This window comes from Andrena cerasifolii, chromosome 1 (genome assembly GCF_050908995.1).
Source record: "Andrena cerasifolii isolate SP2316 chromosome 1, iyAndCera1_principal, whole genome shotgun sequence".
NCBI classification, from domain to species: domain Eukaryota; kingdom Metazoa; phylum Arthropoda; class Insecta; order Hymenoptera; family Andrenidae; genus Andrena; species Andrena cerasifolii.
The window spans coordinates 21,314,970-21,330,636 of record NC_135118.1 but is presented as its reverse complement, the minus strand read 5'-3'; the positions used below and the strand labels follow the sequence as shown (position 1 = coordinate 21,330,636).

The 15,667-nt window shown below is 40.9% G+C and overlaps 1 protein-coding gene across 8 annotated transcripts in view; it reads left to right on the top strand.

The window, feature by feature from the left end:
- Positions 1-15,667, top strand: part of Cyc (basic helix-loop-helix ARNT-like protein cyc) — a 71,985-nt gene that overhangs the window by 28,278 nt on the left and 28,040 nt on the right. For 3 of the 8 annotated variants that reach the window (XM_076813847.1, XM_076813839.1, XM_076813856.1), the window contains exon 2: positions 6,987-7,476. The exons of the other annotated variants lie outside the window; for them this stretch is intronic. In XM_076813847.1, coding sequence (XP_076669962.1) covers positions 6,987-7,476 — 490 coding nt within the window. The remainder of the gene's footprint in view (positions 1-6,986; positions 7,477-15,667) is intronic. 8 annotated transcript variants of the gene reach the window in all.

The window sequence follows — 15,667 nt, the reverse complement described above, 5'->3', positions numbered from 1 at the left end:
ACGACGGCCGACGCAGGTTTATCAACCGGCGAACTCTCTTCTAATTAGAAAGAAACGTGCAAGGAGCGCGTCCGAGCAAGAGCACGCAGCCGCGGTGATAATGCACGCAACGATAATTCAATTTCTTTTCGTTGTTGTACGTTTGATAACATAATCGTGTGCAGATAGGAGGAATATAGATAAAAGGAAGACACGAACTTGAACGGCGCGTAAATTCGATTACAGAAAGGAACGCCTTATCCCTTACAAGTTTACCAAATAGTGCGCTATTGTCGATAGTGGGTTAATATTGTTTAAATACTTAATTAGTTACTTCCGCGCCATTATTTCTCACGTTACCTTGGCGGCACGTGCACGCAGATATTCAAAATGTTTAGTGGGCAAGAGAGCATTATCGCGTTCTGTTATTTATCGCGCGAAATTGTTGCAAGAGACCCGCGACGTGCTATTAGCTATTACCCAACGTTGATCGCGTTTACCTGCGACGATCGGTTTCTAGAATTTCACGGCAGCTTTCGCCTCATGGTACAATGTCACGCGCGAGGCGTTCAACAACCACATAATTGCCAGCTTCATAAAAGGAGTATCGCAAATAATACACGTGTCCCGCGTGCAATTACATCTTTTGAACTTGCAACACGCTAGCCTTCGGTTACTAAACGTTCGCGGCTTTATTAGCGGCTAGTCGAAGCCGGTGGCACTTATTATGCGCGTTATTGAACGCGAGATTATAAATTACGGTAAATAAACTCCTGTCGTTCTTTCGCGCGCAGATCCATCATGCCGCTAATTCGCGGCTCCATTCGTAATTACGCGTATCGAGGCGCGCAAGAGGATGGACGGGTGGCCGGTCCCTAATGTCCTTTGCGCAACGGAAAAGTCAGCGAAATGTTTTCCAAACAACAAAAATCGTTATTACAGAAGTACAGCCGATAACGTTGCGCCATCGTTGCGAAGGTAGCAGTCATTAGCTCGCGTTTCTACTTTCCAAGATCGTTGAATAACTAAATACCCCACACCGCGGGCTTATTATACCGCACATGGCCTGTAAAGGCGGTTCATTCGAATTTCATTTCACGTTAGAATCGGTCTGCTGTTTTAGCACTGCTCAGGAATGGTGGTGAACTGATTTCCGATTATAGAAAGGGTTTCTTGCTGCAGAAAATTTCGTTTATAATAGGATTACGTACAGAATTGATATATTAGAAGAAGGTTTGGAAGAATTGATTATTGGTTATTCTCCGGGAAGGAAAGGCTTCGTTTCTGTTACTTTGGCATCGTGGAAGGTTACACTTTTGAATCGTCATTCCTGTAATAGAAAATTTGTACACTCGGACCACAGGAATGTCACTGAGACAGTGGCGGATTTAAGAAAAAAACGCCAGGTGGCAAACGTTCCGAGGGGTCCATTTTTCCGGAAAAATCAGGAGGTAGTTTACTAAAAAGGGGCTAAATTTAGTAGTACAGAAAAAACATATTGTTTGGATAAAATCGTAAAACGTAATTTTTTGGAAAATGAGACCGTGGGTAGGGTTGCCAACCGTACTATAATATATAGTATTGTACTATATTTTTGTCTAGTGTAATATATACTGTTGGAAAAATATATAATACGCAAAAATACTATATTTCCGATACATCGATAAAATTCCACTATTTTTACTTATTTCTTTATTTTATGGCGACATCAAACCTTTAATTTGCGAAATTAAACTTTAACAGAGAGGATGTACTCTGTAATGAATATGTCGTGGCGGGAAGAGAGAAACAGAGCCAGTCTGTCTCTCATAAAAAAATGCTAATTTGGACGATCGGTGCAATCAAACGTTTAACATATTTGTTAAAGAGAATCAATTAATTAATAATGCAAAATGCACAAAAATTATTACATTTTGTACCACTTTCCTCAAGTATTATATATTTCTTATATTTATAATATAAAGTATTATATTTTTCACGATGTACTATATTTTTTATCACTTTTGGACGTAAAATACTATATTTTCTCGAAAAAAAGTTGGCAACCCTACCATGAGCCCCGCGGCCTGGGGGGCCTTTTTGTGCAGGGGCCCAGGCAACAGTTCATCGGTCGCCTGTCAAATCCGCCACTGAGACATTAATACTTGATTACTCCCAGCGTAGATTTAAAAATGTTTCCCAGTGAATGCAGCCGCTTCACTGACATTTGCTGAAAGTAGCGTCTTAGGCGCCTTGATTTTTTTACGCGATCAACTTTCGTAATCGGTTTTATTGGCTCACCGATGACGCTGATGCTGCATTATTTTTTCTTACGCAATTAAAAGGCTGCTTTCCTTGGGTGGAAAATTTCACGAGTTCGTAGCGTATTTTCACTTACGTAACGATATTTAACTTCGTGAGTTTAAAATGTCTGTTTACGATTCTCGATTAGATCTCTCGATCGGTTATTAGCAAGCTACATGTTCGTCGCTGTTGAATAAGCCTGACAGGAATGAACATAGGTGCAACTTATTTATTGAAGTTCTATGCTAATAGCGATTCTTTTTCAATTTCATAAAACTTCTGCTTCATGCCGGAAACAACTAAGGTTTTTGTACGTACGTTCTAGATTCTCCTAAGTGAATTCAGTTACACGCCCTTACTGCACAAAAGTGTTTCGAGCGTTAGTACTTTCAGAAGTAAATCTAGAGCAGAAAGTAAGAAGAAAATGTACGATTGTGTAGCGAATTAGGAAATCTTCACTCCTGTATGATTAAATGTAGGTAGATGCATGGGCGTTTCATAAATCACTTTATTATTAGGCCAGATTTAAATGAATAATGTAGTGTATAGAATAGCATAACAAACATCAGTTTAAAAGTTTCCGCGTAAATAAAAATTAAGGGGTGATTCCGGTTAGCCCGCCGAAAAATTCAGCGACTTTCAGGAATTTATTGCAACGAAAATAATTATAGTAATGGAATCAAATTTTTTTCTATTTATTAAACTACATTTCTACCGTAAATAAAAAATATAAAAGTAATAAAATTATTGCTTTCCAAATGCTTCTGAAAGTGGTCTTTTGATGACGTATTTAAAAATTCATACCTCGCTCGTGCAGGCGATTTCAGTTGTTAGACTTATCTGATCCAAAAAGTCCAAACAGATTCTTGATCAGTATGTCTGCCGCTATCGCTCGGACTATAATTAGTGATTTATCTTCAAAATTAGCAAAATGAGGAACAAATATGCAAGAAAAATGTTTTTTCGGCTTCTTTCTTTTGAATTTTCGATTTTAAAAGTAGGTTAGACTCAATGAAAATACATGGTTGTATTCCCTGCGAGAGTCACAGGTGTGCGGAATAAGCAGTAAAATTTAAAAAGCTATCGGTTCGATAGATTTTCAGATTTTATCTTCACGATGTGGACAAATGACGTTTCGAGAAAAACGCGTTCAAAGTTTTCATCTATAGAGACCGAGCCTCTGCGCCCCCTAATCGGATTTTATCCATTAAAATTTAACAGTACATTCTGGAGGATATGTACTTTCGAAAAATGTTCGAAAAAATCGATTTTTTCAACCCGTTTAATCGGAATGACCCTTTAAATATATCCAAATTGTTTTTCACAATTAATAGTTAGCTAAACTTCTAACAGCTTCAAGACCTTCTCGAATTCGCTTTCCATTGCAGGAATTAAGTTTTCAGAAGCAGCTGGTATAATATTACTACTTACAACTGTATAACAAAATAAAGCTTAAACAATAATATTATATACATATTGCATAACATTATACAGTACTATAACGTACTGTATATTCACATAACATTCCTACTTGTCTTACACTCTTCTTAGACCCCCCCAAACTACTAAACACCCCTAACAATCACCCTATACATATTTCGAAAACTTACCCTGAACATTTTCTCGCATTAAATTCCACGCTCACTATGACGAAACGTCACAGAAGAACATCAAACGCCATCCGTTCAAGACACATCGTTGACCAGCAGCGTCGAATCGTTTTGCGGACACGTTCTCTTCCGTCTACAGTCAGCTCGCTCTCGCAACAGCCGGTCGCTCACACCTGGCACGTGCATGGATAAAATGTCACAAAAATACTAAATTGTCTGTGAGCCAGTCGTACGAATGCAATCAATGCGCGTCTCAGGCCATACAGTTCGCCGTGGACCGTGTCTAGGAACCTTTGAACCATCAATTTCTTGCTTGGCTACCGACACGGTAATCATCGAAGCCTTCGCTCCGCGATAGTAGACTGTCGAGGAGGATTAATTGTTTCTGAAGTCCCGAGCTCTCCTAAACATATACTCGATCGCTATGATGCTCACTATCCTGCAAATGGTCATCCGGATGCCATCCTGTCGCGGCTGTGGAGTGCGGGTTGGACAGGTTGAAAATTCAAGCGAGAAGGGATTCTTGATCTCCTTCGCGATTATCTGATACCACGCGACAATAGACATTTTTATCAACGCCGTCATTGAGAATTGAAAAGTCGAGGGTATTTACATTCCACATTCACAATGGCCAACAAGCGCGCGCAACCACGCACGTGACTCCTGCGCGACGTTTGAACTGTTCCCTGTCAGAAATGATTACAGTTATTAGAATGGTAACTTGACGTATTCATTCTTACTATTCATTCGCGTTGCGGCCTGGGTGCCGTGGGTCTGACCTGATATCTCCACTGTCTGTTAAAAGCGACTGACGTTGTTTGCCGCATTGGAGGCTAGGCTAATTATTTGCCTTAAGGGACTGAAGGATTGGAGGATTGAAGCTCAGCTTTCGAGGGACAATCTTATCGACGTTCGATATTCCTCTGTTCGCACGTTCGAATGGGAGAAAAGAATTGCACGCAGCTGTTCAGGTTCAGGCTGGGCGATATTTCCGTTCTTTCTTGTAATTGCTTTTGCGTAATGTGTAAGTAGGATATCGATGTGAAATGGGGAACGACGTGACCCGATCCCATATGGTTTTTTAGTGAATCTCGAATAACACGCTGCCACGGGCGCGTTTCCTCGATCACTTTCACTCGAGGTGCCTTGATTTACGCATCTTCTCACTCTAAACAGGTAGACCTTAACTTCAATTAGCGTGTCATTGCAGTAGTGGACGGAGGACACAAAATCAATGAAAAAAGTTCATGTAAACGTCTGTCCTGTTTGAAGTTGATCCTAAATTGTAGCCATTTTTATACTCCAGTAACAGAGCTGCTTAGAATAATAATAAAAGAAAGTTTGAACTGTGAGCTATTACAAAGTAAGATTTTGAGAATTATATCCTTTTGTACTCCATAGATTGGGGGATTGCCAGAATAGACTATTGGTAGCAACTTAATATTTCAAGCCTAGGGTTAAGTTTAACTACAACTATGAGTTTGATACTTTCTTCTAATCACCAATGTACCTTTATAAGAAATGCTCGATGTGTGAAAGCAAGCCTGCGATCGTCTGATCGTAGAATTTCTCAGAAAAAATATAAAGATTGTGGCGATACACCGTTATGCATAAACCACATGCGACGTACATCAAGTGAGACTTCTCCTCATAGTTCACTGAATTAATTACTTAAGAAATTTTTCGTAAAATTGACCTGTCAATCTCGCATCGACCTTAGACGACGGATGCCAGTCGACTGCGCGGCGGACACGGGGTCCATTCTGACCCGTAACATGCAAAGGTTAAGGGTTTATAATTAATCCTGATCTGGCTATGTCATAAAATCTCTATTTCTTAAAGAAGCGTGTCCAACAGGTATACATGAATAATTTGAAATGTAAGGTGGGTCAAACTGGACCCACCTGTATCCGCCAGGCGAGAAGAATAGGTTCAATAGAAACAGTTTAGTAGAGTCAGTTACACTTTCTTCGGTTTATCATTAAGCATCACTGAAATATAAAAATGAATTTATAACTTAGGAGCAAAATGAAATAGGACACATGTCTATGTGAACCTCTTTCATCGCCTCTGTGTCCGGCTTTTAGCACTAAAGTGAGTCCCACGTGTTAGAACACACCCTGTATTATCCACAGACACCTTCAGATGAGAATCAATCGCACACGTACATAAAGTGCTTTGATTTATCGATCTAAATCAGGTTTCATACACACAGTCGACACGATCCGCGTAGCTAAAGTCACTCGCTTCCTTCGTAGCGTAGTTCACCGTAGCCAGCTGATCCTATTATCGCACGTTTTATCGACGAGGCTGGCCATTTTACGCATACTTGCAATAATCACTCGGCAAAATAATCGCACTGGATATGTACGCCAACAATCACGCGCAGTGCAGTAGCGGCGCGATGGGTAATTCGCTATCCACGCGTATCGCAAGATAATTCGGCAGGTCGCGCGCGACAACAGACGAGTGGTACGGGCGCAAGAACCATTTCTCAGGATTCGATGAAAACCATCGGGTCACTTAAATACGAGGTCGGCGATTTAGAAAGTCGTGTTTTACATCGGCACAAGCTGCAATGAATAATTACACGCCGCCTTATATAATTGCGCCGCTAGAATCTTATCAAGTTTCGTAATAACGTAAAATCATCGTGCGCCATTAGCCGCGCTCGGATCCCACGAAAAAGCTCGATACATATTATGCCACGTATTAAAAACAACACGTCGTTCTTTATTGTGCATACGCCATAGTTGCGACGTATTCTCTTGCTTCCCAACGTTGCGCAACGGTCTCGAACTATCGCAGTCCACGAATTCCACGCGGTCCGATGGTGTGGCTCCATCGCGAAAGAAGAATCTAGGAGAGACGAAAAGCCTAGCTACCGAGGGCGTTACGCGCTCGGCGCTCGGCATTGAGATTGAAAAGTGATCGCTGCCACGGGACCCTTCCTATCGGGGATGGACGTTCTCGAGGCACGACCAAAGACACCCAGACGCTTCCGTCATGTTCCACACGACCGCTCGAACGCGTTCCCTTGGCCGTTCGCACGTTGCAGCCGTTCCGGTGTCGCGACCGAATGTGTAAAAGAGCGTCGCTTGCCTGCATCCACAGACGAGGGTGGATTACTGCCAGATAGCGGTGGTGTCGTGGAGAATGAGGCTGCGGTCGGCGATGGCACCTGCGTGAACACCAGCGACCGCCATCAGCATCAGCGGTCGCACAGCCAGCGTCATCGTTTCCGCCAGGAGCAGCCTCAGCTCCAGCAGCAATACCAGCAGCGCCAGGAGGAGGAGCTGGAAGACCTGCTGTGCTTTCGTGGACCACCGGAGCAGGAGATGGTGGCCCAAGAAATGGCACAGACGTACACGCAGCTCCTCCATCCCGGTCAGGAGCCGCAGGAATTCATATCCTTGGAGGGACTACAGCCGCACATACACCAGGACCATCATGCCCACGACAGCCGCGGCCAGGTGATCTCAACGATGACGTCGACCAGCGCTCAGCTCTACCAGCACCACCACCACCACCACCATCATCATCACCACCATCAGCAACAGCAGCAGCAACCACGGAGTTACTATAATCTCTCGGCTGTCCAAGAGTAAGTGAAAAAAAAAAACACACACACCATGCGTTGTTGTCATGTTTAACGATATGCCGTCCGTTGCCACTTCGACCCCGCTGTGTTCGATGTTCGAGTCGGTCGTGAAGCAATGATATGAGTGTATTAGTTTTTACCCGCCACCTTTGCTCCAACCCTCCTTGCGATGCATATTATCATTCGGTGTTTGATTGTTCTTAAGTTTTCAAGTTATGTAGTACGCTGCAGTGGCGGTCAAAGGGAAGTTCGAACAGTGAATGGTGATGGGAAGGAGATAGCTCCGGTAGAAAGAATTGTGTCTTGATATTTATATCCCGTAGATCGGGAAGTTATCCAGGATAGACTGACACCAGCGCGATACGTAAAGTCTGGTATTAAGTTTCAGCTTTCAATCTTCCTTTTGACTTGTCATCAGCGCTGTGTATCCTTTTGTTTTGATTAAAAAAGTGTTTAAAGGTTCCTAGTCAGTTAAGGTTCCTTTATTTCTCTGGTTGATGTTGGACGTTGGTTATAATTTTGACGAAGTTGGCGCGTCGAATCTTTCGACCGTCGGATGTGATCAGTTAAGGGTAAGGAAAGAAACGTTTGGTGATCGATTTTAGGATTATGACGTAACTAGACGTATCACCAAACACGATTTAAGACGATTACCAGTGGTATTGGCTAGCCTTGAATCGGCACGTGACCTCATTAATCGCAGCGATTCTTGATGCTCCACGTTTCCATTGGACGTCCCTTCGTTAGGCTGCTTCGCTCTGCGTATGCAATCGTGGCTAGCTGTTTACTTAGAAGAAGCATTTTGCATGTTTCCTGTGTATCGACTTCATTCTGTGATAGTTTCCAATGCCTCCATGCTTTTTGTCGTGGAACAGGATTCGTTCGCGAATACAGCAAATCCTCGTTATAAGCCCGACGAACGGGGCTGGCAGCGAGCTCGTAGCGCGTTGTGGACACTATTCCGCGCGGCCAATGGCGCGAGTGAGAAAACAAGAGCGAGCGAGAGGAAACGAAAGAGCCTCTCGCTCGTTCCCGGGTTCCCCCACTCTCGTCCAAAGGATTCCAAGAAATGGTGGGGATAGCCGCCGGGCTTTTAACGCGTGGTAGAAACGGGCTCGTAACAAGGATTTACTGTACTGCCTCGTGAAATTATCCGATAGTTGCGTGGACATAGAAAACGTGAACGATTGCTGAGTAACAACGAGAATCATTTGGGAACGTTCGAAACCACCGCTGCGCTGGTTGCATTACACGCGGACCAAAGATCGCGAAGAAGAAATGGTCCTTTTGTAGTTGACGACTGAGATTAAAGTTATAGCGGCTGGTGCCAATTTTCGTAGGATACCATTCGTGAATAATATTCAACAGTGATATCGTCGTTATTGGCGAAAGACTGCCTTTACCTACTGTAAGATCCGATTCTCTACCTCGTAGGAGTGGGAAATAATGTTTCGATTTAATTAAATGCATTTACATGTTTTCGTGCTATGCTCTGCACTTTTTGCTAGTTAGATTGTTATTGGAAAGTTTGGAATTTACGTTATTTGTTACATATTGTGGAGCATGTATTCGTGTTAGAAATTTAGAAGTTGATCAGTTGCTAACGACGTGGTGTTGATTAAAATGAAAATTATTGTTACTTATGCGAGTAGGTGAAACAATTTTCTGAAGTACAGCAAGATATCTTCCACAGTTTAGTTTTCCTTCAACGAAAGCTGCTAAGAAAGAAGTTTGTTGAAGGTTTCAGGTATCCAATAAGGTCTGGTTACCTTTGGAAGATTGGAAAGAAAAGAAGATACCCACTTTGAGAAATATAGTTATTCGATTAGACACAGATGCTTATTAATATTAACTGTATTACTTCTCCTGCATTTACAATTAGAAGTGTATTTAAATCATCTGATTTCGCAAGGGCGTCGTTTTGTGTTAATACTATTGAGTGGTTTAAATTTTTAAGCGATACCTTATATTATTTCTGTTACTTCGAGGATGTGTTGGCAAAGTTTTCTTAGAACTTACGTTCGTTTTCGTAACGAAGTGTAGCAATTAGAGGAGTTAGAAACTATATCAATGCAGCGATTGATGTAATTGAGAGAGAAGTAGAAAGTGGAATTCTTGCTTAGGATCAGCGTGTACGCTCCATTGGCTTCCCACGCTACCATATCTATAACGATCTTAGCAACCCTTTCGGTGTATTTCAATTAGAAAATTGGAAAATTCCGTGCAGTTTTCACTGTACTACAGTTTGTACTTGTTTCTATGCGAATGTAGCTTCTACTCTACTTTGAGGAGGAAACCCCAAAAAGAGCTTTAAATAATATGAGATTAAAATATAGCAGAATCATATGTAAATATTCCAAATGACGATGCATGAAATAAACAGTTGCTTTATTGAGTGTTTTAACAAGATGGCAATTCAACAAACAGATCAAAGTTAACCCTTATGTTAAAATCTCCAGATATTCAAAGAAACACATATTCCATCGTTTTATTACTTACATTATTAATGTGGCTAGAAACTTTGTTACTTCCTTTAAAAATTATTTTCAATGGCCTTTAATTAGCGTAGAAAGTAAAAGAACAAGGTAGTCTTAACATAAAATACTATACCACATAATGAAGTAGTAACAGTACTCTCTCTCTCAAATTCTCTCAAAATCCTCCAACACTTCTCATGACCCCAGCTTGCAAGTTAAACTTCCTTCCCACGATTCTCCCTAAATCTTCCTACAACTAACTGCCCCAAAATCCACATTCCTCCAAGCAGATATCAACACAGACACGCGTACACAAAGGAGTCTAAACGGAGCTAATCCCAACATCTAAAATTCAATATAAACTTATAAACATTGCTGTATAGAACTCACTCCTCATCAGATTTCGTGATATAGCAACGAAACCGTAATACTTGCTGTAAATAATAACTTCTACTTCCCTGAATCATTACCAACGATACTTATACAGTTACAACAGCTACGATGCAGATTTTCCAATATTTAAAAAAATCACCTCGAGCATAGGAGTCCCGAATCGCACCCACTGCAAACTATTAAAATCAACTCCCTTACTGAATATGCTAAAACCATAATCGTCACCATTCTCTTTATTCCCACTCTTCTTCACCAACCTTCCGCAAATCATGCTTCCCCACCACTCAAACATACACTATCACCCCGCTTATTCCAAAAAGAAACATGTTCCAACCAGACGATTCGATCGAGTTTACATAATCGAGGCTCTGCTACGACTTATCCATTACGTAAGGATCACGAAAAACCCTGACGCATAAACCGTCGGCTCTCGCCCTCCAAACAATTGATCAGCGTACGTATACACTCATTTTTCGATCGACGTGGTAATTTTTATACGCGGTAAATAAATAACCCCTTCATTTACGCGATACTTTCTACACGCGGTCAGAAAATACAGGGTTACAGGTGGGAGAAAATTTAAGAGGTGATTCTGTATGTCGAAATGAGACGAAAATTAAGAATAACGAAATCGCGGTTGACGCTTTTTTTTTTTTAATTAGGAGCGTTTGAAGATTTGCTAGAAATCCGCCTGAAACCCGGCAAACCGTCTAGCACCGTTGCACGCGGAAGAAGTCAGGCGATGGTGAAGCAGATTTTCGTCTCATTTTGACGTTTAGAATCACTTCTTCGACCTCAACCTATTCTCAAACTTTAAATCGTTGATATCTGTGGCTTGCTTGGATCGTAATATAACAACCTCTTTCCAAAACTACTTAGGTGCCCAAAAGTTAAAAAGAAGATCACAGTTTCTCCCACCTGCAGCTCAACACTTTGTATATCTTTCTGTTGAAACCTTCAATCTCGCAACCGCCGCTCCCGAAAGCCAAATTCGCCACTGCGGCCGCGATTTCGGAATTTTGTAAAAAAACATCCAAAAAAGAGACACGCTGACAACGAAGCTGAAGTAGACGTGGCAAATATTCCTAAGTAATTCAGACAGTAACTTTGATCCAATAAAAAAGAAAAGGTCGATTGCTTTGGGGTTGAATACCGACAGCGACAGCGATTAAAATTGAATTTTGTTTTTCGTTATTACCTTTCATTATTATTGTTTCTGTGCAAATATGTGAAATAAATATTTTTACTTTTCTCTTACGTATTCTTTTTTTGTAATGGCAGACTCCATCTCCACGATTCTCAACCACGTGGAACGAATATTCCGCGCGAATCCCGGGACGAGTGTACCCACACTCTTGGTAGCTGGTTGTTCCCGTAGACCGAGACTTTTCCAAGCGATTTCTTATCAATTAGCGCCTAGGACGAGGGCATAAATCAGCGGTGGGATCCGATCAATCAAGCGAGATACCGCCGGATCCAGTCGGTATTTCGTGATCGCCGAGTCGGCCGTTTAAACAGTTTAGCGGCGCAGTTTACCGAAGGCATGTAGCAGCGAATTAAACGAGCCTTTCCGCGCCACGAGGTATCGAATGTTCTTCTAATAATTGCCCGCCGTACACCGCTTCCAAGTTTAGCGCTTGTGCCGGAGAACTTTCAGAGAAGCGTGTCGCAACCGCGCGGCTGCCCTACGGGCCTCACTTTCCATTCTTTCTCTCCCCCTCGCTCTCTCTCTCTCTCTCTCTGCGCCTCTCTTTCCCTCGCGCGGAAACCGACGAACCGATGCCCGACATTTTATACGTAAAACTTATTACGCAACGAGACTTTATCATTGTCCGGAAGATCTATAGGCAATCCACCTTTCATCGATTGTCACAGCCTGTATGCGCGCGGTTAAATCTGGATCTGAGATTTCTTCCGCCATTGCGAAGGCGATGAATCTCCACGTTCAATCCTCGGGGTCTGCAGTCATATTCGACCGCGCGCAATTAGTCATTTTGGAGTGAATGATCGTTTCGTGGTAGAGTAAAGGTTGGATAAGTACCTACTTCTCACTCTGGCTTTAGTCAAGTCGCTGGGCACTCGTTGTTCAAGCATTCCAATGCTCTTTTAGAATATATAAGGCGCTGAAAACAAATCGGACTGACCCACATTCTTTTGCGAAATTTAGTTAATCTTCAATAGGCTGTAGGTATTATTTATATAAAATAGGATAACAAATTACTTTTTTTTTTCGACGTGGGTCGGTCCGTTTTTGCTCTCACGTATATACGCATTTTCTTTGGAATTAGTCAGCTCTAAGCAAGTTGCGATAAATTGCGAAATTTTCAACAGTTAGTTGTAAATCGACGTAATGTCTTTAAACGTGGAAAGAGATTATATGGTGTTATGATGCTGATCATTATGCTGCTGCTTCGATAAGATAGCGTCACATTAACAGAATGACATAATCTTTCGAATGATAATCGGCACTGCGTAAACAATGAAATAGTATATAAACACATTTCGAGTCGACGTGTGATAATGCATAAAGGTGAATGTTCCTTAATATTTCAACACTGTTTCACAACTATCTGCGATTACACAGGCTCTGGAAGGGTGCTGTAATTAACCAAAATTAATTCCCCGCTTTCTCATTAAGGAAACGTGTCGCGTTCACGCGCTACTAATTGACTCCGTAAGGCTGTCGAATAAAAAAAAAACTTCCTGCCGTGCTTAAACAAGTCACACCAATCGAACGTTTATTAGGTAACTTGAGATCTTAATTACTCAATATCGTGAGAGTAGCGTTTCACACAAGACGGGAATTCCATTCAAACCTTCTACGGCCCTTGTAGCAACAGAGGTGCAGTTCCATTTTTTACACCTTTGAATTACAACGTGTAATACATGAAAACAATTCTCCAGGTTTGAAAAATTTGCCAAGACTAGAAATAAAAACTTATCAACTGAATAACTACTATTTATTTTGTGAGAATATATAATTTTCAAATAGTGTTTTCTTCTTAATGTTAAGTCAAAGCAATAATTTTATAAGCAGTATTTTCTAATTTACTCGAAATTGGTAAAGATGGAGTAAACCCCTCGTGCTGCACATCAATCTCCTTATATTTTTCTCAGTGACAAGATTCCTGAAAGAAACAAAATAAAGAGCGGGTCAGAAAAGACCCAGTGGCCGTAATAGTTTCGAGAATGTATCAAATTACAATTGAAGGGGATCGGTTCTGTAAGGTCAAGTATATCAAGAACGGAGAAACAGGATGAAGTAATTAGCAATGTCCAAGGCGACGATAAATTAATCAAGCATCGTGTAATGCTCGTATGTCGATATCATTATGGTTTATGGTAGGAAAGGAGGTCTGGTGAAATATATACCCTCCTACTACAGTCTTCGCGCAATCTTCGCGAAGATTATGTGTTCTTATGTAACTAGGCTCGTACGTGCACACTTCTTAATCCGCGATGACGTACAAGAGATATACTCGATTGAATATTCCCCCGATAGGAATTCGAGATTCCGATGAGTCGGTATCGCAACTGCAGAGTTAACTTTGCGGTCTGGCTCAGTTTCTCCTCGTACTACTGGCACACGAAGGACATGGTTTTAGGGTTACAGTAATTACTGAGATTTTCGCAACGGTCGATGATTTACGCGGCGAAAGGTGATACTTAAGTTCCAATAGAGAATACTGGTCGATCGAAGTAAATAAATTCTTGCTGGGAGAGATATGCAACTGATATTGATAATGCAACATCAAATTAAATGCAAGGGAATTTGGTAACGGAATTGGTAATATAAAATTTATATTACTAATGAAATCAAGGAAATGATACTGCAAACAGTCAATTAGACAACTAGATGTATACGTAAAATGAAAAAGAAATTATATATACTGCGGAGAAATGAAGAATTTTTACACAACAGTAGAACAAAACTGCGATCTACCTATCGGTAGTAATTTACAATAAAAGAAAAAGGTCTGGGTTATTTTTATCGTTCCAAGAAACATCAGTATTGCAAGTAGCTACAGGGAATCTAATTTCAATATTAATGACAATCGTGTCGCGTGTTGTAATGTAGTTGTCGAACATTTATTATCAGTCTAGCAAAATAAAAAAAGTTAACGGCAGTGTGAATCAACTGTATGTCACAAACAGTACAATCTTGGAATAATGCGGAATACATTTCAAGTCATCTTATGACAAGTATCTAGTAAGGGAAATAGGACAAACACATTCCTCTATTCAAGACTAAAAAGGAATGTTCCCAACCCGAAAATTCTGAATTTAATAAAACTTCATGTAAATGTACAGCATATTGGAGTATGTGTGATCAATTTTTTTTTCTTTGGAAATCTACTTTGAAGGGGTGAATCAGCCCTTAAAGTTTTATCTTTTTTTTAATACATATAACTTTGTATCGGTGTGAGGTAGAAGAAAACATTGAATATAAGAATTGTTCAGTTTTTCATGCTCTATCACACTACCGAAAGAAAAATGAAGTTACATTAAAGAAAAAAAAATGAAAACGCGATACATTACAACCCTCCAGAATGTATTTTCGCAGAAAAAGAAAATTGCTCCTTACGTACTCCAATAGGCTCTACATTCACACGAAGTATAATTAAATTCTAAATTTTCAAGTTCACAATGTTCCCTTGTAAGTTAGGTAGAGACGGGAAAATTTTTATTTAAATAAAATTTCGAAAATCGAACAAAGTTGAAAAAATTATTCGACATGTGTCGAATACAGTTGACCCGGGTTAACATTATTTCTGGAATAAATTCTCGTGGAATACAAATTTACCTATTCGAAAAATCATCTAAAATTAACGAAACTTTTATTTGATCCGTTATTTAAATAATTTTTTATGCATTTAATGTCCAATGCTAGTTAAGTATCGTGCTTCCTTTTTTTCACTGTCTTTCGTTTCACCACAATAAATCATTAAACTGAGGGTCCGGGCACTTTCGACACCTGCTGTAGGTAGGTACTACCGAAACGTCGCGTGTGCTTTATGGTCATCGTGTAAAGTCGCAGAGTACGAGACCGGGAGCATTGCGTGCACTGACGCATCCGTGAATAAATAGAATTACACTAATCGCGGGGGTTACATCATAATATAGGTAAGTACTCACGCGCGCACGTGGCCGACCTTCGTCACGTCGTTATCCGCGATTACGAGGAGAATTGTCACTAAGTCATCGTGGAAATCATCGTCAGGAGCATCCTGAACGGGATCAGAAGCAATAACGTTGCAACACTTCTGCGTTTCCTGAAACACGATCAGACATCCTGAAATGTTGCGACCTTGCTTTTTGACCCT